Here is a 24,126-nt window from a genome sequence, read left to right as displayed (position 1 = left end):
TTATTTATTTTCTGGCGTTTGTTTTGTTTACACGATCTTTAGGGGTGTTCATTGTTTGGTCAGCCATTTTGTTTCACGTCTCAAGTACTAATAGCTATCTATTTGCTAGCTAATGGCTATCTATTTGCTGGATAATAGCTATCTGTTTGCTACCTATTAGCTATCTATTCACTAGCTATTGGCTATCTATTTGCTGGCTAATGGCTATTAATTCGCTGTCTAGTAGCTATTTAGCTAGCTAGCTATCCATCTGGATAGCTATCTATTAGCGAGCTGGTTGGTTAGCTGGCTATCTGTTGGCTATCTATTAGCTAGCTACCCGGCGATCTATTAGCTATCTGTAGCTGGCTAGCTGGCTATCTATTGGCTATCTAGTGGCTAGCTAGCTAACTTTCCATCTATGTGATCGCTGTCGCGTGTAGCTGCCGCTGCTCACCCACTGAAAAAATTGATCCTGTGACTGTAAAGTGACCTTGAGAGTTTTGAAAGGCGCTTTTCAATGAATGTATTATTATAATTATTATTAAATTACGGAAATGCAAGATTGTAACATTTAACAGCTGGAACAAACTGGTTTGGCTCGTGTCATCAAGAGAGGTCCACCGATGTCCAGAATGGCAATGGAGATCAAACCTATACTTCATACCTCAACGTCTGTGTAAGCTCTCAGTCGTAGGCGAGTGGGCCATCGATGAAAAGGATTCTTCAGCCGTCATCTCTACTTCTTTGAAGGTGTCGGACGTTTCGCTCCTCATCCGAAAAGCTTCGTCAGTGAACAAAAATTTTGCTGTTAGCTCTGACCCTACATATATCCCTAATGGACAGAGTTGGCGGTGCCAGACTTCTGCTTTGATAGGTTCCTGCTCTAAGGTTGAAGTAGTCCACCGCCCCGGACTACTCCCTGAAGCTAACCACTTCTTTAGTCTGTCTGATTATGTTTTATGACTAGCCCTGATTGCCCCATGAGGTGATTGATACAGGAGCGAATGGGGCAATCAGGCCCAGTCACAAAGCAGAGGTCTGGCACCGCCACCTCTGTTCATTAGGGATTTACATTGGGCAAGAGCTAACAGCACTCATTTAGTTTGCTAACGAAGCTTTTCGAATGAGGAACGAAACGTCCGACACCTTGAAAGAAGTTCAGATGACTGCTGAAGAAACCTTTTCATCGATGGTTCATACCTCAAAAACAACGTCAATCTGTTTCTTGCGCTAACTGACCAACTGCTTTCACTGAGCAGATTTGTAAAAGTGGCGTAAGAGTGTAGCATGTAAATCCTCTCCAGAACTTTCTCCTCCTTCTGCCTCTGTTTTTTCCCTCCCTCCGCTGCACCCTTTCTCCAACTCCATAAAAAGACAACTCTCAAGGAAGGCTGGACTTTTGGTTGGTTGTTGATAATAAAACAGGCGCTGTTAAACCCCACCGCACTGCACTGCCCCCCCGTAACAGGTTCTGGTGAGGAGAATCGCAGATGGGCGGTATTATCGTGACGAGCTAGTAGTGAAAACACCAAGAAACTCTGAAACTGTCTCTCTGCAATTTGACACGGTTGCGCCACAGCTACAACGCCTTCAAAAATCTCTTCAATTTATACAAAGGGCCTCACGTGAATTGTTTACGCCTTACGGATTATTACAGGTAACCCGATTTACGACCGGGTTCCGTTCTGACCAAACGGTCGTAAGTCTAATGGTCGTAAGTTGAAATCCATTTAAAAGGTTGAATAGAGACTCGGTGCGAAATGACTTGCGAACGGTCTGATTCGGACGGGGGCGGGCGGGCGTCCGTGGGTCTGGGTCGCCGGTGATCTACCGGTTGCCCTTTCCCGAACCGCCACCTTGCCCAGAAGCAGAACAAACTGTCTCAAAGAGGCAGCGGCGCTGGCCGTGGGCACGACGCGGCGCTCCCCTCGCGCCGATCCAGAGCGCAGACGCCTAACCCGCCACGGCTCGAGTCCTGGCCGGGGCGCGGCCGGCGTCGGTGGACACACCCCCCTCCGGTGTCATCACGCGGTCGATTGCTGTGCCAGAGTGAGATGCTGGCTGGCTGGCTGGCCAAAATTGTCGTACGCGTTGCCTGCCTGCTAGCGCGTAGCGGCGGCAGTCGTAGAATTCAAATTTAAAAAATAGAGTCTGGCGGTCGCGGTCGTACGGACGGGTGGTCGTATGTCGCGCCGTTCATAAGTTGGATGTGACCTGTACTTTAATATTCCGTTTGAAGGTGGCATTGGAGACATTGGAGAACATGTCACTGCAAGGACAACATCGGACTTGGGTTCCGCTTTTGGGCGCTGCCATGATGTAACAAGACATGTGACTGATGTTTCAGCATTGATGCCATGTTTTTCACTTCCTCTTGATATGCGATCCGCCATCATTCCACATGTTTTGGCAACCACTCCAATCATTCGTGCATGAAACTCATGTGATGCAATAGTGGGGTGTAATCAGGACAATAGCTGCTGTGTTTAGGCAATCCGCAATCACCTTATTTTTTTTACTTTTAACCGGAATATGGCTATTGGCTAGTATGAACACGTCCAGTGTCGTCGCAGTGGAAACAGGATTTTGCACAGCTCGCTGCAAGTTCTTGTAAACAAGCAGCAAGAATTGTCATTTCATCCGTACCCTTGATTTTTTTTAGCTTGCTCGGCATGCATGTTTATTGTTGTCCATGAGTCGGTTCTATACAGGTAACATCCAATTTACGACCGGCGCGAGTTACGACCACCCGTACTTACGACCACGACCGCCAGACTTTTTTTTTTTTATTCTACGGCTGCCACCGCTACAGCCAGCAACGCGACAGAGACCGAGGTCCGTGCAGGATGATTTATTAAGCTGCAACACAAAGTGCTGGTTCCAAAAAGAGGACCAAGGGAATCATCAAAAATAAAGAATACCAAAAACAATAGCAGATAGAGAGCGAGTTAGATAGCCAGCCAGATATCCAGTTAGCAAATAGATATGTAGCAAGGTAGCCAGCTAGATAGCAAGATTAGCTAGCTATTAAGTAACTAATAGATAGCCAGCTAGAAAGCTCACCAGCTAGCTAATAGATAGCCAGCTAGATGATATTTGGAAGACACACTTTGTGCCTTACACACACTTTCTGGGAACCAATGAAGTTTGTAAGCTGAAGTATGACTGTATTTGGTTTTTCTACTTCTTTCTTTCCTTTCATCTTCCTTTCATAGCTTTGCTGCTATGAAATGTCTCTTGTGCGAGACTACTAATGGTAAATCCAATCCAATCCAATATTTCCATCCTGCGAGTTTAGCTGCAAGAGCCTTCCCACCCTTGTTATGAGAGCAACCTGTGTCTTCTTGGCACTTTTCAAATGATCTCATTGGCCTTGGCCGCCGATGTCTGTTTTGCCCTCATCTTGACGAACACCAACAACAACTTGTGGCTGTGCAGTGAGTGCAAATTGACATCACTTCAAAAGCGAGAAACAAGTGTGTGGTCTGTGCAAGTGGTGTCAACACCACATATTCAGGTTTCCATCCACCGCAAAGAGTTTGGCTCGTTTCTCTGTGGAATACGGCGAGACCTCGGTTTACAAACCCCTTGGCTTACGAACTTTTCGGTTGACGAACGTTACATTTCTGAACATTTTACCATGGCACACAAAGTATTTTTTTGGGAGACACAAAGAGCTGCCACAATGAGTGATGTGTCATTCACGAACGAGCCCGTTCTCCTAACAAGAAATGGCAGCCGACTTTTTTTTGTCCTCTATTCCCCGCCCCCAGTCTTCGTTTAAAGCCATGTGATTGGTCAACAACGCAGCAGTGAGGCGATGTGGTTTAAACATTAAAGAGACAGACAGATGACAGAGAGAGAGTGAGAAAATGGATAGAAAACCGTGAAATTTGGACTCGTTTCAACTTTGATAGTTCAGCGACAGAGTGTAGACAGCAAGGTTAAAATTCCCATCAATAAGGCTCCACAAATAACCCGCACAAGCCATCTGTACACTTGATGCAAAAAGTGATCAACCCAGCTAAAAAGAACACAATTGATGAGGAACTAGGTAAAATGATGGCAGAGAAAGCACCTTCACGTTCCTCAAGATGGTGAAAGAAGAAGGCTACGTTCTTCATCAAGTGTTTCATGCTGATGAAAGCGGCCACTCCGTTCCATCAAGACAATCACAAAAGTAAATAAAACGACTTTATTATACGGTACAGTTTATTTGTTTAATTATAATACCATAGCACATTTATTATACATAAAATAATGTATATTTTGGTGTAGTTTTAAGGCTTATTTAGTATAAAATTGTGTTTTATGGGTACCTGGGAACACATTATTCTCATTTTAATGGTTTCCTATGGGAAATTAATGTACACACTTTGTCTGGTAACCATTTAAGTTCGTAAGCCAAGGTATCACTATACTGTAAATTGATCGGCATATGATGAAGATGAAAAAGTAACCAAATAACGTGAGCTTAAAACGGGGTGTTTTTCAACACGCTGGCGATGTGACGGGACGGGGAAGCAACCACGCCACGCCACGCCACGCCGCGCCACGCTCGGTCCAAACAAACGCGTTGAAGCAAAACAAATGAAGAGCACGACTTACCAGGTAGGAATTGTGCCTGTCGAGGAACACGGCGTCTCCCATGATCTCAGACAAAATATCCACGAATGAACAGTCCGAAATAAATGTGGAAAAGACGGGATTGGTCTCGCTTCCAAGTGTTACGTCCAAATAAGTGTGCGCGCTTCAAACGTGAGCGTCAAAAACAAAAGTCGACGCTTATCGTCCTTCTGCGACGACAAAGAGCATGTTGGCGCTTTTCCGCCTCTCTTCTGTACGGCGCCGAATTTATTATTATTATTATTGCCGTTCCGACAACCGTGCGATGGTTGCGTCGGAATCCCGGACGCGTAACGAATCCAAAGAGGCGCTGGCGCCGCTCGACTCTCCGGGAGAAGATGCTCAACTAGCGACGGGAGGCAGAGCACCGCGACAAGTTCAGGACGTTTGGAAGACGACTTCCGCTAAGAACTTTCACAGTCAAAGCTACAACTCTGCCGAAAAGAAAAAAACACCACATATAATAATCATCATCATCATAATAATAAATAAAAAGAATAATGATAATAATCCATTTCATTTCTAAGCGCCTTTCAAAACTCTCAAGCTCACTTTACAGTCACAGGATAAGTGTTTTTCTGTGGGTGAGCAGCGGCAGCCACACACGCCAACATTCACTCAAACCGGAAGTAAGTAATATACAGTGATACCTCAGCTTACGAACTTAATTGGTTCCCAGAAAGTGTGTGTAAGGCGAAAAGTTTGCCGAACATTTATTTCCCATAAGAAACCATTAAACATCAGAATAATTTGTTTCCGGGTCCCCATAAAATATATTTGTCTACTAAATGAGCCTTTAATCTATGCAAGATATAACTAATTTTAGGTATAATAAATGTTGTATTGTAACATCGATGAGAAGGTTTCTTCAGCCGTCATCTGTACTTTTTCAAGTCCAGATGACGTCTGAAGAAACCTTCTCATCGATGGACCACTCCTGTACGACTGAGAGCTTACACAGACGTATTGTATTGTCATTAAAGAAATAAACTGTACTGTATATTAATAAAGTCATTTTATTGACCTTTTTGCTGTTGGTTGATGTCGTTGCCTCTTGATGATATCCGAGTGAAGTTGCCGTGCTTTCTCGGCGATAATACCCTCACTCACGCGGTCCCCTGCTAGCTGCTTTTCGCTAATCCAAATCAACAGTTTTTCAACCTCTTCTATTGCCTGAGACCGTTGACACAGAAACACCTTTAGCCACACGTAGCAATGGTCGACTTAGCATGCTGCTACTGAGACGCGAAATCCTCGGCCCGCCACTGATATGATAAGATACATTCGTATGAACAAACATCTCTTCTTCGTCTTATTACAATAACCATTTTTTTTAGCATGGAAAGACTGACAAGAGAAGCAGATAACGTGGAAGACCGAAAGAAGCAGCACATTGTTTTGGTTGATGCAATTGTTGATGGGGCAATCTGTCTGCAAGCCTCTGCCAGCTGTAAAAGCTTGTAAATAAAAAAAAAAACTGAACGAGCAAAGCAAATGGAGACATTGAGGCTAAATGGACTTACTCCATAGAGAAGTACTTATTCGACATTTGAAAAAGAAGAAGTGATCCAAATTCCTTCCTGATCAGATAGGACCACAAACATTTCAAGAATGCCAAGACGTTTGGAGTAGAATAGCTTCTATATACTGATGTCTACAGATACGCGACAACATACTGGAAAACGTAGATTGTAGTTGCTCTTTGTCGTTTTGATGATGATACTAGTGCAGCGTGTTCTACCGGGAGACAAATTCTTTGTGTGTTCTACTTGCTTGGCCAATAAAGATGATTCTGAGTCTGATTCTGATTCTGTGTAAACGCTCAGTCGTACAGAAGTGGTCCATCGATGAAAAGGTTTCTTCAACCATCATCTTCGCTTCTTTGAAAGTGTCGGACGTTTCGCTCCTCATCCGAAAAGGTTCATCAGAAAAGTGCATTTTTTGCTATATATATATATATAAATACAGTGATACATCAGCTTACAAACTTTCCAGAAAGTGTGTGTAAGGCGAAAGGTTTGTGTGCCAAACATTTATTTCCCATAAGAAACCATTACAAAGGAGAATAATCTGTCCCTATAAAACATATTTTTTTGACTAAATAAGCCTTAAAACTACACAAAATAGACCTTATTTTATGTATAATAAATGTACTATTGTATTGTCATTAAAGAAATAAACTGTACTATATAATAAAGTCGTTTTATTTACCTTTATAATAATAATCAATTTCATTTCTAAGTGCCTTTCGAAACTCTCAGTCACTTTACAGTCACAGGAGAAGTTTTTGTGTAGGTGAGCAGCGGCAGCCACACGCGCCAGCATTCACTCAACCCGGAATAACTCAAAAAGAAGGCTAGCTAGCTAGATAGATAATAGATAGCAAATAGCTAGATAGCTATAACAGCAATATGAATACTTCTTATTCTCCATCAGTATTCTATTTCCTGTGCACCAAAGTCAAAGTGAAAGAATGCGAATCAAGATGTCTCCTGTTTTAAAAAAGTAATCAAGAGGTATGGTCGAGACAAAATGAAGGCAGACGTTCTTGAGGATGATCAAAAGGATCAATTCACGAGTCCGTCAAGTCACCAAAGTTCATTTGCGAGACAGAAGACTGTTGTTAAACACTTCTGTGGGTGGGAGGAGCTCCTAAAACGCTGCTTTCAATGTGTGGGAAGAAAATGGGAAGGCATGTTTGATGGGATATTTTAACCTTGCAGTCTACACTCTGCTTTTGAACTATTAAAGTTGAAACAAGTCGGCTGCCATTTTCTTGTTAGGAGAACGGGCTCATTGGCGAACGCCACATCACTCGTTGTGGCAGCTCCGTGTGTATCCCGAAAAATAGTTTGTATGCCAAGGTTACATTTTCAGATTTTTAACGTTTGTAAACCGAAAGGTTCGTGAGCCAAGGGGTTGGTTAACTGAGGTATCACTGTACATGGAAAGGATTTAGCTCCTTTTTTGTCACAGGCCAAGATGGATTTGCCAAACGCTACCGTATGTTCCGCCATCGCGACCTTCGGAAGCGCAGGCGGCTGAACGCTGCATGACATCATAATTGTGAGTGGAAAGTATGGCACACCGAGTGCTTGAAGATTCTCCAGCCAGCAACGGGGGAAAGAGAGACTTTGATGTGTTTAATAAACACTGGCAAAATAGATGTTTGACGCACGCACAGGAGGCATTGACCGGCGTTGCGTCACATGGGACAAAGTCGCCTCCCTCGCAAAAAACGACAAAGGCTGTGGAGTCGTCACGTGTCGTTGGCAAGCGAGCCGGTTCTTAGAGCCGGATCTCTGACGTGAACGAAGAGAGCCGGCAATGGAAGCCGACTTTTTTTTCCCCTCTATTCCCCGCCCCCAGTCTTCGGTTAAAGCCGCAGATGATTGGCCGATATCCGTGGTAGAGGAGGGAGGGGACAATTACAGACACACGCAGCAGTGAGAAGAAGGGGGGAGGGGGGATTTTAGTGTAGACAGATGGACAAATGTTATCACATTATGCTGTTAAATATAATGTGAGAACATTTGTCCGATTCCAATTCAATTATTATATTTTTTATGAGTTGGTGTGATCGCATTATTAATATGAAAAGCAAATGAGTGAAAGCTGATCATCAGACCAGTGTAACCACAGGGAAAGTCCAAGTTCGTGGATGCTCTCTGTGCACATATAAAGCAAGCCATGTCAATACAAATATTTGATACCGTTTATTTTTTACATGAGTAATTTGTTTTTCACATAATTTTATGTAATTTTTGGTAGTTAGTTAATTTAACCAACAAAAAAAACAAAAACAAGCCATTTGGGTGTCAGAAGAGCCGGATCTTTATAGTGAGCCAAGCCAAAAGAACCTGCTCTCTGAAAAGAGTCACAATTCCCATCACGAGTGTGGAGGAGCAGGGAAGAGAAAGAAAGAAAAAACATGTCAACTGCGCGTGGAAGTGGGAGGATCCTGTTGCAAACATCAATTGTATGCTTTTCCAGCTCCTTCTGACAAAACATCTCTCCCTCCTTCCATCCATTCACAGTAGCACCGAAGACTGAATCACGCTTGTGTTCCATGGTCATCTTCAAAATACAAATGGCAAAATGGCGCTCGTCACACTTTGAAGGGGAATGTGGGGGGAAAAAGAGAACTGAGTGGGAGCACACAAAAGAACGCGCAGTCCAGCACACGCTGAACAAAGCTCCGATGGATGACTTCATAACTGGGGAATGTTCTAGCGTGTGTTTGTATGACCAGTCTTGTGAGGACCACTCACATTTTAGACCATACGTAGTGAGGACATTTTTGACAAGTGAGGACCTTTTGGCCGCTCCTCACAAGTTTTTCATTCTAAAGGCTTCGAGAGGGTCTATAGATGCATCTGGTAAAGTTTCAGAGAGGTCCTCACAAATTCACCCAAGATGATTTTTTTGGTGTGTATTTTCATCTCACTTGGATACACACACTTTTTACTCACTGTGTGTTTGTTTACGTGTGTGTGCGTGGTTAATGAGAGGAAAAGGTTCATCCCACAAAATTTTAACCAAATTCACTCCAGGGGTGAGGACTTTCAATGTACCCACTCAGAAACCTCACTCTTGCTGTTATTTCAGTTTCAAGTCCACTTTTAATTGCTTAGTTTTCACAGAAGTTGAAGTGGGAAATGCAGCGACATTTAGTCTTCAAATGGAACACTAGTTCTTCTCTAAACTTATCAGCAACTGTGGCTCTCACTCCTTATCTGGAGTTATCTGGACCTCACAAAACCTTTGAAACAGGAATGCGTGTGTGTGTATGTGTGTGCGTGTGTGCATGCGCATGTGTGTGTGTGTGTGTGTGTGTGTTGGGGGTTGTTATGTACATGCTTGTATGTAGTGTATATCTGTTTTTGAGAAAACATAGATAATCCGTCCTCTCTGTATTGAAAATAAAACTTGAAAACTTGACAATTTTAATTACTTGCTATAGAGTCCAATGATATAGTGCTTGAAGCACAGTAAATGGAAAGTAGCACCCTTGAAAAGATATTTCTTCTTGAAGCTGAAGCTTTTCCATCACTTTGTTTGAAAAGCTGGAGGACTATCGTTCTGATACATTCAGATTGTCTGCCTTTTCATACCTTTTCTTCTGACTAACAAATGCTTTGCTTACCCGAAGAGAGCCTCTGAGCTGTTCTTTTGTTTTTCATGAAGGCTTCTTGCCCTGCAGGGCTTGTTGCTGGTGTCACTAACACTTGTTTTGGAGCCTTCTTTACAGGTCTCACAAGCTTTCTGTCATCAACTGATGCTGCTTCCTTTAAAGGACAACCGACACCATTTGTTTGTTTCCTAATCGACATCAGAAAAACGTTTAAATAGCCAAAACACGCAGGCTGATATTTTGAGTCAAATGCAAAACCAAACCAATAACAATGACTTCAAGTGTCCCAAAACTGCCACAAAATGACCTCAGAAAGTTTCAGTATCAGAAGGTCCCGCCATCTTGTTGGTGACGTCACGCCAGGATACTCCTTGACAAACTGCCTTGCTCCAGAATCAAAACAATGGCTTCAAAGAGTTCAGATTGGGAAAAAGATATCATTCAAATACTTGTGAAGAGGAAAGCATCAATGTTTGCAATGGATTCAACAAGTCCTTCCGTATCAATTGGAGCCGTCAGAACTCCAATGTAGCTCCAAGAAAAGCCACAAGATGGCGCAAAAGCTCTGTTGGAAATGGGCTGATTTGTCCGCTGGGAATTTGTGTCAACTAGTATCAAATAGTAATCTTGGTGCGACACACAACGATTCACCGTCGCGTTATTTATGTTTTCCTTCTAATTTCGCCATCAACACAGTGTTTTCAGAGCAAACAAAGTACCCAAAATGCATTGTGTGTCGCTTTTGTCGGTGAGGGACGTTCCCTCCGTGACGTCACGTCAGGCATCGTCACCAACACTTCCTGAATATTCAGCACAAGTTTTAAAAGGTCAAATCTAGCTCTATGCGCTGGAATCTTTGTCAAATGCGCTCAGTAGAAAGTCATTTGAAGTCATTTTACAAATGATGGACACAACCTGTCCGTTAAAACTTCAAGAGGAAACTGGTCAAAACTGCATAAAAGGGGACTTATCTTTAAATATGTCTTGCTAAATTTTATATCATAACATATTCATCAGGGAACCGGTGTGTTCAAGAAAGAAAGAAAGAAAGAGAAGGAGTGGGGTGAGGGGGGGGGGTTGACAAATGCAGCTCATGTCTTTTTCGCACTCTGGAATGCAGCTGGAATTCAAGCTTGACTCCTCACTTCACTCCCACTGTCTTGTGTCATCCAACACACACACACACACACACACACACACACACACACACATACAAGTACAAGGTTCCATTTGGACAAGTTGGGTCAATTTAAACCACTACACAGATGCCTGTGGTCACCTGTCCATCTATCTATCTATCTATCTATCTATCTATCTATCTATCTATCTATCTATCTATCTATCTATCTATCTATCTATCTATCTATCTATCTATCTATCTATCTATCTATCTATCTATCTATCTATGAGCTTATTTAGCTATCTGGCAAACTATCTATAATTGCGGCTCATTAAAATATGAATTGCATGTCGTTTGTGCAATTTTAAATGATCATGCGGGCCTGATCAAACCTCCTTGGGGGGGGGGCGGTTCCGGCCCGCGGGCCGTATATTTGACACCCCTGCTCTATGGGAAAGCGTAACCCCAATGTGGCCCATGCCAAAAATGAATTTGCCACACATTTTGTGCTCTGAGATAGCTCTGACGCTGTTTGACCAATCAGCCACGCTCACCGATTAGTGTCAGGTGTTTATTTATTTTTTTCCCATTGCCGACAATTTGCAAAAAGTGCGTCAGAGCTTTTTTTCATCATATAAACTGAAAGACTCGTGTTTACATCACTGAGGTGTTACTATGGCAACAGCGCTAGCCTCACAGCCAGCGGAGGCTACACGGTGCAAGGATGATTTTTTTCCCCCTCCTGTATCTCACATCACATAAAACAATCTGTTCTACATATTTCTTGTGCTAATCGGGGTCACGAGTGAGCTGAGGACGACCAAAGATGACTTTGCGCAAGAGGCGCTGTAGAATAAGGATCATTTTTAGGATTAAAAAAAAACAATTAATAATAATAATAATACAGTGATACCTTGGCTTACGAACTTAATTGCTTCCCAGACAGAGTCTCTAAGGCGAAAAGTGTGTATCCCAAAAATTAATTTCCCCTTGGAAACCATTAAAATGAGAATAATCCGTTCCCAGGGCCACATAAAACATCATTTTCTACTTTCTAATTTTCTAAGCCTTAAAATGACACAAAATATACCTTATTTTATGTATTTTATCCATAAATTCTTAAATGTATTATTATTATTATTATGCCTTTATTAGTCTCACAGTGGAGAAATGTACATTTCACAGCAGCAAAGTGATGAAAAATTATTATTATTATTATTATTATTATTATTATTATTATTATTATTATTATTCGTCTGTGTAAGCTCTCAGTCGTACAGGAGTGGTCCATCGATGGTCCATCGATGAGAAGGTTTCTTCTGCTTGCCGTCGATGGCGGTCTGCCACCCGCCGGTTCCGGGAAGCGGTGCGTGACAGGGCGTCCCTGGTCTCCTTCCAGACTCTGTGGGCCCGTCTGAGGTGATGATCGATAGACGGGACCTCCACCTGGCCTTCCTGTGTGGGAAATAAGGGCGGCTGATAGCCACAGGCAGACATGAATGGGGACCGACCTGTGGCTGCGGAGACCAGGGAGTTGTGGGCGTACTCCACCCAGGGTAGGTGCAGGGCCCACGACGCCGGGTTGTGGAGGCACACGCACCGGAGGGCCGCCTCCAGGTCCTGGTTCTTCCTCTCCGTCTGTCCGTTGGTCTGGGGGTGGTACCCAGACGACAGGCTCGCCGATGCCCCTAGGGACCGACAGAAACGCTTCCATACCTTGGACACGAACTGCGGTCCCCGATCCGACACGATGTTAGTCGGAATCCCGTGGAGACGGACGACATGGTTAACCAGGAGTTGAGCCGTCTCGGTGGCAGACGGCAACCTGGTTAACGGAACGAAGTGGGCCGACTTGGAGAATCGGTCCACTACGGTGAGGACGACCGTCTTGCCACGGGAGGGGGGGAGGCCTGTCACGAAGTCGACGGAGATGTGGGACCAGGGTCTGGACGGAACCGGTAGGGGCTGGAGGAGTCCGGCCGGGGGCTGGTGGGAGGCCTTTCCACGGGCGCAGGTCGGGCAGGCCTTCACGAAGAGGGTGATGTCCCTCCTAAACCCCGGCCACCAGAACCGTTGGGCGATGAGTTGGATCGTCCTGTTGACCCCCGGGTGGCAAGCTATCTTAGATGTGTGCCCCCAGATGAGCACCTCAGTGCGTAGGGGGGGGGGGGACGAACAGGCGATCCTTGGGACAGCCCCTGGGGATGGTGGTGGTTCCCTGGACTTGTTGGACTTTTCTCTCAACCTCCCACCTCAGGGCGCCCAGGATGCGCTGGGCCGGCAGGATGTTGGCGGTAGTCTCCTCCCTTTCTGCCGGCTCATGGATACGGGATAGGGCGTCGGGCTTGGTGTTCTGTGACCCTGGGCAGTAGGTGAGAGAAAAGTCAAAACGGGTGAGGAAGAGTGACCATCGGGCCTGCCGTGAGTTAAGTCTCTTGGCCGACCGGATGGCCGCCAGGTTCTTGTGATCCGTGTAGACGGTGAAGGGGTGTTTAGCTCCCTCAAGCCAGTGTCTCCATTCCTGCAGGGCCAGGACGACCGCCAGCAGTTCGCGATTGCCGACGTCGTAATTGGCTTCGGCGGGGCTGAGCCGGCGGGAGAAGAAGGCGCAGGGGCGTAGCTTCTGGTCGGTGGGAGAGCGCTGGGAAAGGACGGCCCCTACTCCGGACTCGGATGCGTCAACCTCGACCGTGAACGGGAGATCCGGGTCGGGATGACGCAGAACGGGGGGGTTGGTGAAGGCACGACGGAGGCGGTTGAAAGCCCCCTCAGCATCGGGAGTCCACCTGAAAGGGAGCTTGGTGGACGTGAGGTTAGTGAGGGGGAGTGCCTTCTGACTATACCCGCGAATGAAACGGCGGTAGAAGTTGGCAAACCCCAAAAACCGCTGAAGCTGCTTGCGCGTCTTTGGGATCGGCCATTCCACCACCGCCTTGGTTTTGGCGGGGTCGGCCCTGAGCTGCCCCTGCTCCACCACAAACCCCAGGAACGACAGAGAGCGGACATGGAAGTCACACTTCTCTGCCTTCACATAGAGCCGGTTTTGCAGGAGCCGCGCCAGGACCCGTCGGACGTGTTGCCGGTGTTCTTCTGCAGAGCGAGAAAAAATAAGAATGTCATCGAGATAAACAAAAACAAAAACATTGAGGAAGTCCCTGAGCACATCATTAATAAAATTCTGGAATACGGCCGGCGCGTTCGTGAGCCCGAACGGCATCACCAGGTATTCAAAGTGCCCTAAAGGCGTCTTGAAGGCTGTTTTCCATTCATCCCCCTCACGGATTCGGACCAAATGGTAGGCGCTGCGAAGATCCAATTTAGAAAAAATGGTGGCGGACTGAAGGGGCGCAAAGGCCGAATCCATGAGGGGGAGAGGGTATTTGTTGCGGATGGTGATGTCGTTCAGGCCCCGGTAGTCAACGCATGGGCGCAGGGATCCGTCCTTCTTGTCGATAAAGAAAAACCCTGCGCCCAGCGGGGAACGCGACGGCCGAATGAGTCCTGCCGCTAGAGAGGAGTCTATGTAAGTGCTCAGGGCTTCCCGTTCCGGTTGTGAAATATGGTAAAGTCTGGAGTCCGGTAATGGAGCCCCTGGCTGCAAGTCTATAGCACAGTCATACGGTCGGTGGGGCGGCAGGGATTGGGCGTTGTCTTTGCTGAACACCTCCCGCAGGTCGTGGTAGCAATGTGGCACGCCTTTGAGGCAGATGGCCTCGGGCGGGCCACCGCGGGAGGGGTTACGCCCTGCCGTAGCCGACCGCAGGCAGTTAGCGTAGCAGTAGGGGCTCCAGCCCTGAATGGTGGGGCCCTCCCAAGAAATGGATGGGTCATGGGCCTTGAGCCAGGGGAGACCCAAGACCAATGGCGCGTTCCGGGAGGGCATAACAAGAAATTGGCGGTGCTCCACATGGTTGCCTGCCACTCGGAGCTTAAGTGGGGCCGTGAGGTGGGTGACCCGGGCTAATAATCGGCCATCCAAGTCGACGATCTCCTTAGGGGGAAGGAGATCTAAAAGTCGGCAGCCCAGCAGGTCGGCCAGGTGGGGGTCGATGATGCACCCGTCGGCCCCCGAGTCCACTAGTGCCCACACTCTTTGGGAGCTGGAGGGGCCAAATAGTTCACTCTCCAGCTCCAACCGTGTGGCTCGTGTAGTGGACTTAGCCCCCAACGGATTCCGTTTCGGCGGGGACTTACATTGGCCGTGGGTCCTAGGCTGGGGGCCTCGGGTGCGACGAGCCCTCGGGTTGGCGTGGTCGTCTCCCCCCCCTATCACCATCGGTTCGAAGAGTCCCTCCTGGGGCTGCGCGCGGTCGCTGCCGGGTGTGGTCGACCGAGGTCGGCTTCGGGGTACCTCGGGCCGTCGGTCGCTCAGCTCCTTTCGCCGCTCTCGAAGACGCTGATCCAAGCCGATGACAATCCCGACGAGGTCGTCGAAGGTGGTGCCGGCGTCGCGGGTAGCCAACTCATCCTTTAGGTCGGAATTCAAGCCGCGACGAAACACCCCCCTCAACGCTCGGTCGCCGTAGCCGCTGCCAGCGGCCTGGATCCGGAAAGCGACGGAGTATTCAGCGGCCGAACGGGCCCCTTGGACGCAGTCGAGGATCTTCCCTTCCGCCTCGACCTCCGTCACTGGATGGTGAAACACCCGGCGAATCTCGGCTACGAAGTCCGGATACGAGGCGCACAGCTCCGGTCGGGACTCTCGTACCGCCAGCACCCATGATTCGGCTTCGCCCGCGAGCAGGCTGGTGATGAAGGCTACCTTAGCCTTATCGCTAACGTAGGCGTCAGGATGTTGTTCAAACACGAGCGCACACTGCATTAGGAATTGAGCGCAGCGCTCGGTTTCGCCTGCGTAGCGTGAGGGTTGGGGTAGCGGGGGCGTGCGCCTGCCCACGGGCGGGGGGGAAGGAACAGAGAGGGTGGCGATGCACTTTTCCATCTCCTTGAGGCGTTGAGCCAGCGAGGTAGTGGCGTGGCGCATTTCCTCAATCGCCTGGGCCAGCTGGCTCGAACGCTCCGCCTCTTGTACAAGGGCGGTAACATACCTGTCAACGCCGGCGGGGTCCATGGGTGGTCGGAGTATTGTGTGACGAGCGCTCGAGTGCTAGGAGGCAGACCTCGAGCGACGGACTTTTGATGTTAGGGAAGGACCCGAAATACACGGCGTGACAGGCTTGGATGGATACAGAGTCTTTACTGGAAACAGCATCAAATGATACAAACAGGGATGAGTGAAGGAAGATAACTGAATGATAGCAGACCTGGCAACACGGAAGTGGAAATGGCAATGACCAAGAATACTCCGACAGAAGACGGTAGTGAGCGGCAGGCAGATATAGGCAGAAGGCACAATCAGTGAATGACAATCAGCTGTGGGAACCCTGGTGAATGATGATTGGAGGGGCCGTCTCCCAAGAATGTCGGAGGAGGTGACAGGAGGGGCGGGGCGCGCCCCGGATGGCAGCGAGATGTGACAGCAATGGATTCAACAAGTCCTTCCGTATCAATTGGAGCCGTCAGAACTCCAATGTAGCTCCAAGAAAAGCCACAAGATGGCGCAAAAGCTCTGTTGGAAATGGGCTGATTTGTCCACTGGGAATTTGTGTCAACTAGTATCAAATAGTAATCTTGGTGCGACACACAACGATTCACCGTCGCGTTATTTATGTTTTCCTTCTAATTTCGCCATCAACACAGTGTTTTCAGAGCAAACAAAGTACCCAAAATGCATTGTGTGTCGCTTTGTCGGTAAGGGACGTTCCCTCCGTGACGTCACGTCAGGCATCGCCACCAACACTTCCTGAATATTCAGCACAAGTTTTAAAAGGTCAAATCTAGCTCTATGCGCTGGAATCTTTGTCAAATGCGCTCAGTAGAAGTCATTTGAAGTCATTTTACAAATGATGGACGCAACCTGTCCTTTAAAACTTCAAGAGGAAACTGGTCAAAACTGCATAAAAGGGGACTTATCTTTAAATATGTCTTGCTAAATTTTATATCATAACATATTCTTCAGGGAACCGGTGTGTTCAAGAAAGAAAGAAAGAAAGAAAGAGAAGGAGTGGGGTGAGGGGGGGGGGGTTGACAAATGCAGCTCATGTCTTTTTCGCACTCTGGAATGCAGCTGGAATTCAAGCTTGACTCCTCACTTCACTCCCACTGTCTTGTGTCATCCAACACACACACACACACACACACACACACACACACACACACACACACACACACACACACACACACACACACACATACAAGTACAAGGTTCCATTTGGACGAGTTGGGTCATTTTAAACCACTACACAGATGCCTGTGGTCACCTGTCCATCTATCTATCTATCTATCTATCTATCTATCTATCTATCTATCTATCTATCTATCTATCTATCTATCTATCTATCTATCTATCTATCTATCTATCTATCTATCTATCTATCTATCTATCTATCTATCTATCTATGAGCTTATTTAGCTATCTGGCAAACTATCTATAATTGCGGCTCATTAAAATATGAATTGCATGTCGTTTGTGCAATTTTAAATGATCATGCGGGCCTGATCAAACCTCCTTGGGGGGGGGGGGGTTCCGGCCCGCGGGCCGTATATTTGACACCCCTGCTCTATGGGAAAGCGTAACCCCAATGTGGCCCATGCCAAAAACGAATTTGCCACACATTTTGTGCTCTGAGATATCTCTGACGCTGTTTGACCAATCAGCCACGCTCACCGTTTAGTGTCAGATGTTTATTTTTTTCCCATTGCCGACAATTTGCAAAAAGTGCGTCAGAGCTTTTTTTCATCATATAAACTGAAAGACTCGTGTTTACATCACTGAGGTGTTACTATGGCAACAGAGCTAGCCTCACAGCCAGCGGAGGCTACACGGTGCAAGGATGATTTTTTTCCCCCTCCTGTATCTCACATCACATAAAACAATCTGTTCTACATATTTCTTGTGCTAATCGGGGTCGCGAGTGAGCTGAGGACGACCAAAGATGACTTTGCGCAAGAGGCGCTGTAGAATAAGGATCATTTTTAGGATTAAAAAAAAAACAATTAATAATAATAATAATACAGTGATACCTTGGCTTACGAACTTAATTGCTTCCCAGACAGAGTCTCTAAGGCGAAAAGTGTGTATCCCAAAAATTAATTTCCCCTTGGAAACCATTAAAATGAGAATAATCCGTTCCCAGGGCCACATAAAACATCATTTTCTACTTTCTAATTTTCTAAGCCTTAAAATGACACAAAATATACCTTATTTTATGTATTTTATCCATAAATTCTTAAATGTACTATTATTATTATTATGCCTTTATTAGTCTCACAGTGGAGAAATGTACATTTCACAGCAGCAAAGTGATGAAAATTTATTATTATTATTATTATTATTATTATTATTATTTTTTTTTTTTTTTTTTTTTTTTTTTTTTTTTTAAGTTGCCTCGCATTTCCGGCTCTTTGTAAGGATCCGGCTCTCTTTGTTCACTTCAGAGATCCGGCTCTAAGAACGGGATCGTTCGCCAAGAAAGGATTGTTTGTAAATGTTTACTCGGCATTTTAGCGTCTGTCCAAATTAAGTTAAATCATTCTAGCAGCGAGAAGACAATAATTTGTTTCTGTCATTCCAATGTGCAATAGATCCGATTTATTTGGCCATAAAAAAGGTTCTGTCCAGCTGTTGGACATTTTTGTGTCTTTCTGTGATGCTTGGGACAAGTGGATTCTGGAACACGCTGATAGACGTGCACAGATGTGCACAGTCGACCCATATTTGTAACATGAATCATCATTTGCAAATTCATGTGCGTGAACTGCTGTCCAGATGCAAAACTCTGGTCTGTGCAGCTCATCCAATCAAATTGTAGTTGATTGGTGCCCTCTATCGGTCAATAAATGTATTTAGTGCGGTCCGGTAAAAAATATCCACAGGATGGCAATAATGTGCCTGTAAAAGTGTTTAACGTTTCGATGTGAAGCTTCAGTTGTATGTTTTTTTGCTTTTTTTATGAATGCGCTTATTTATTCTATGCCTTGTCGAACATATTGTAGTCATGTCCATTATTGTTTTAAACATTTCCGCGACTACGGCTGTCCAACATTTGTTGTGATGACATCCCGCGATCATGACACGACTTTTCCTCAATGTGAAATGTTCGCGGGAAATACAGAAACACCGACTACGGTATATGATAATCCTGTAAGGTTCAAAGTAAAAGAAAAAAAAGTGATTGTCTAACCCCGTGGAACTTTCCTCCCTCCCTCCGAGTGAATGTGCTCGGACAGCGAGAAAACAAAACAGTTCTGCACGAGACAATTTTGAGCCAAGAAATTCAAGGAGTGACTTTTGTTTGAGTTCTACGGCCTGCACGTGTGTCTATTCAAGTCGGCACATGCTTTGCTGTCATGATTTATTCATGGTTGAGGAACAAAAAAACAGCGATACCTCGGTTTACGAACCCCTTGACTTACAAACTTTTCGGTTTACGAACGTTAAATTTGCGACAATTGGCATACAAACTATTCTGGGGAAACACACGGAGCGCCACAATCAGTGATGTGTCGTTCGCGAACGAGCCCGTTCTCCTAACAACAAAATGGCAGCCAACTTTTTTTTGTCCTCTATTCCCCGCCCCCAGTCATCGTGATTGGTCAAGAACGCAGCAGTGAGGGGGAGGTGGTTTAAACATTAAGAGACAGGCAGACGACAGAGAGTGAGAAAATGGATAGAAAACAGTAACATTATGACTCATTTCAACTTTATTGATATTTCAAAGGCAGAGTGTGGACTGCAAGGTTAAAATCAATCAGGCTCCACAAATAACCCGCACAAGCCATCTGTACATGTGATGCAAAAAGCTATCAACCCAGCTAAACAGAACACAATTGATGAGGAACAAGGTAAAATGATGGCAAAAAAATGGTGAAAGAAGAAGGCTACGTTCCTCATCAATTGGTGAATGCTGATGAAAGCGGCCACTCCATTCCATCAAGCCATCAACGACCATCACATAGGTAATTAAAATGACTTTAGTATACATTACAGTTTATTTCTTTAATTATAATACCATCGCACATTTATTATACATAAAATGATATAGATTCTGTGTAGTTTAAGTCTTATTTAGTAGAAAATGATGTTTTATGGGGGCCTGGTAATGGATTATTCTCATTTTAATGGTTACCTATGGGAAATTAATTCTTGGCCTACACACTTTTCGCCTTACACACTCTGTCTGGGAACCAATTAAGTTTGTCAGCCAAGGTATCACTATATCTAGTTTCAGCTAACAGTTGAGTAATATTCCACGAATGGAAGCATCTTTCTGTCTTATCTTTGACTCTGACTCTGACTTTGAACTCATGTCAAAGTTAATTTGCCCGCAAAACAACATCTCGGCTTGCGTTTCAGGGAGGAAGTCGGCGCGGCATCACAACAAAAGAATCAAGCGCGCTCCTACCACGCTTTCACTTTAATTAGCCGCTGATGGAAATAGAAGGCCTCAAAAATCAGGTTGACCCAATAGTTCTTGGCGAGCCTCGCAGCTATTTGGCAAACGCTAAAGTGCCCGCCCAGACTGCCGCATTCACTGCCAACATTTCAGCACTTGGACAATGCCTTAACTTCTTTTTTTCAACCTTCTTCAGACCCAAAAAACAAAAGTCGCACACTCAGGTGAACTGTTTCAATGCATTTTTCTTCACTTTATGTTCTGCCAATAAAAACCTGCGACTCCCCTTGCTAAAAAAAATAAACTAATGGTATTCAGTTTGACATTTGAGAGGGTTATACAATGTTTTCAAGCAAATGTTAAGATGGCCTCAGGGTACATCTTAAAATCCAAGCCTTCAAAAAGACACTTTTTCGTTAAAGGACAACCGACACCTTTGGACAAGTTGCGTCCATAATTTGTAAAATGACTTCTACTGACCACATTTTACAAATATTCCACCACATATACATCGCTATATTTTACATTTTAAGACTCACGCTGAATATTCAGGAAGTCTTGTTTTCGAGTTGATGACGATTCCTGAAGTGATGTCACAGAGGGAACGCCCTTGACCGACAAAGCGACACACAATGCATTTTGGGCACTGTTTTTTGTCTGAAAACACCGTGTTGATGGCGAAATTAGAAGGAAAACCACATAAATAACGTGATGGTGAATCGTTGTGTGTCGCACCAAGACTACCAAGTGTCGTAAGACGCATAAAGAAGGTGTAAGTTGACACAAATCAGCCCATTCCCAACTGAGCTTGGCCGCCATCTTGTGCATTTTCTGGGCGCTACATTGGAGTCCCGACGGCCTCCAATTGATACGGAAGGACTTCTTTAATCGATTGCAAACATGTATGCTTTCCTCTTCAGAACTATTTGAATCATATTCATAACTGGATGAGCAACAAGAAAGGATATTTTTCCGAATCTGAACCCTCTGAAGTCATTGTTTTGATTCTGGAGCAAGGCAGTTTGTGAGGGAGTATCCTAGCATGATGTCACCAACGAGGGGGCGGGACTTTCTGAATCTGCCCAGTTCTGAGCTCATTTTGTGGCAGTTTTGGGACACTTGAAGTCATTTTATTGTTGTTTTGCATTTGACTAAAAATATCAGCCTGCGTGTTTTGGCTATTTTAGATGCTATAAAACCTTTTTCTGATGTCAATTAGGAAACACAAAAATGGTGTCGGTTGTCCTTTAAAGCGCAATATAAATCAATATGTATGGTCTTGTATTGTCTTGACCAAGGGCACACGGCTTATAGCTATGGCAGGGGGGGGGGGTTATGTTTCCACAATGTAAGAGGAAAAAACGTCCTCAGGGGTGAACTAAATCATCTCTTATTGAAGAGTCATTAATTCCAACTAAAGGTGCATTCGAGTGTTTTCACCCGATACGTATACGTGTACTTCTATGGGGAGGGGGCTGACTGGGCTTCAAGCCAATCTGAAATTGAGTGAGGCTTACAATCCAATCTTTAGCTAAACATACTTTGGATACTTATTTTTAGCGGGGGGGCTTTATTGGGTGCATAGTTGGCATCGGGCCACACGCTCCACTTGAAGAGTATGATTGGTTTCCCACATGATTTGCGCAATCTTGTTGGTTTGCTGCTCCCCCCCCCCCCCCCCCACTCTTTGTTTGCGGCTTGACAGTGTGTGTGTGTGTGTGTGTGTGTGTGTGTGTGTGTGTGTGTGTGTGTGTGTGTGTGTGTGTGTGTGTGTGTGTGTGTGTTGGGAAGGTCTTCAAGGGCTTGTTTCTCACGCTTCGGATGGGGCGGCGGGTTAAAAATCAAGCAGCTCTTGAAAAACTCTTACGCCACTTCCTGTTCCAGAGAGCTTCTCAACAGCTTTTTCTCTTGGTGCAGTTACCGTAGTCCGACTTTGGAGTTAGCCGCCATTGAGGACAAGGGGAGACATTAGGCCAGTCTGGATGATAACATTATCGGCCCTCCGATTGCTCATTGGCTGCAACGGTTTTTCCTCACTGTCACATTTTCTTAATGCTTTACAACACAATACATATTGATGAATATAGCTCTTTTACAACAGCTAAAGCTGGTGGACAGGAAATAAAGCAGTCACAAATATAGTACCGGGGAGTGAAACCAAGATCAAGTCGGAATCAGAATCAGAATCATCTTTATTGCCAAGTATGTAGAACACACAAGGAATCATGCTGAGTTAAAACCCCAAAGAGAACGGGTGAGTTTTGAGACGGGCTTTAAAGATGACCAGCGAGGGGCTTTGTCCAATGTTCAGTGGAAGGTCATTCCAGAGAGGGGGACCTGCATTAGAAAAGGTTCCATCCCCTCACAGACTCCGTTTAGTTTTTGGTGCGTCTAATCATGTCTGGTCAGCATACCTGAGGTGTCGGGAAGGTGTGTCGGGGTGGATTTCAAAATTTGAAAACAAATAAAATCTTGAAAATAGCTGTACAGCGAGCCAGTGAAGGGATGCCAGAGTAGGAGTTATGTGCTCCCTCTTTCGAGTACCAGTTAAGAGGAGAGGAGCAGCGGCATTCTAGACCAGCTGGAGACGCTTCATGGAGGATTGTCTGACTCCCAAGTAAAGCGCATTACATGAATCGAGCCGAGATGTGATAAAAGGTATGAAAGACTGTTTCAAGGTGCTCATGACCAATACAGTGACACCTTGGCTTACAAACGTAATTGGTTCCCAGGCAGAGTGTGTAAGGCCAAAAGTGTGTATCCCAAAAATTGATTTCCCATAGGAAACCATTGAAATGAGAATAATCCGTTCCCAGGTCCCCATCAAACATAATTTTCTACTTTCTAATTTTCTAAGACTAAACTACACAAAATATAACTTTTTTTTTGTATAATAAATGTGATATGGTATTATAATGTAACTGTAACCCAACTAAAGGAGTTGACGCACACACACACATTCACAAGCTGCGGTTCAAAGGGTTCAAAGCCATCTCAAATCAGAATTCATCTGGTTTTGATTGACGGGACCTTGAATTTAGTCAATGGCCGAGTGTAGACCTTACCTCTGACTTCCACGCCACTTGAGCTTGCGAGCTCGGCGTCTGGGTCCTCTTTTGCAACCACCTCCGAGGAGAAAAGAGCGTGCCGGGACTGGCGGACGGCGTGAACCCGGAGCCTCGCACCAGGACTGTTAAATCCCCAGTCGTGTTCCGTTTGGAACGCTTTCCTACCTCGTAGTCAAATTGAAAGCTGGACGAGGGGGACACGTCCAGAGGTATGGATGGAGACGAGATAGATGGCGCGATGGCTTCCTTTAACGTTGAAGTCTTGGTGCGCGCAGACCAGTTTGCGGACGCACCTGCATCCTGTCCAACTGATCCGGACAACCGGGAGTCATTTGCAATCTGGGTCCCGGTGCCGCATTGTCTGATGATAGCGGGGTCCAGACTCCGACTTTGTCGAAGCCTCTGTTTGGTTGCAGCCTTCGAGGCTGGAGAAGAGCAGGAAAAGACGCTGTTCAAAAGTCCCTGCGTCGCAGACATGACCCCGGCCGGCTTTTGAGGTACCTACACGACCCCTCAAGGCGTTTTCCTCAAACTCCTTGAAAGTCCCAGGAGGCGAACCGAGGAAGAGTCGGAGAGTGCCACATTTGGTTTGCAGAAGACGGGCAAGTGGTGCGAGTTCATCCAGTGCGGCGGTCTTGCCCAACCCCGAAGTGAAAATTGAAGTCCACTGTTTGGGAATGCGCACGCTGTTGGGAAGGGAGGGGGGCCATAACACTTGCAGCGTGCACTCGGTACTAAATC

The 24,126-nt window shown here is 45.7% G+C and overlaps 1 protein-coding gene across 3 annotated transcripts in view; it reads right to left on the bottom strand.

Moving 5' to 3' along the window:
* LOC148902619 (rho GTPase-activating protein 6-like) overlaps positions 1-24,009 on the bottom strand; it is a 49,561-nt gene extending 25,552 nt beyond the window's left edge. The window contains exon 1 of one of the 3 annotated variants that reach the window (XM_089013076.1): positions 23,383-24,009. In XM_089013076.1, coding sequence (XP_088869202.1) covers positions 23,383-23,862 — 480 coding nt within the window. In that variant the 5' untranslated portion in view covers positions 23,863-24,009. Of the gene's footprint in view, positions 1-4,590; positions 4,939-23,382 lie in introns of those variants that run through there. The other 2 variants (XM_089012990.1, XM_089013165.1) reach the window with 2 other exon arrangements.
* Between the last annotated feature and the right edge of the window lie 117 nt (positions 24,010-24,126).

The sequence above is a fragment of the Hippocampus bargibanti genome, linkage group LG01 (assembly GCF_051943395.1).
Source record: "Hippocampus bargibanti isolate YZ-2025 linkage group LG01, ASM5194339v1, whole genome shotgun sequence".
Lineage (NCBI taxonomy): Eukaryota > Metazoa > Chordata > Actinopteri > Syngnathiformes > Syngnathidae > Hippocampus > Hippocampus bargibanti.
This window is presented reverse-complemented; position numbering and strand designations above follow the sequence as displayed.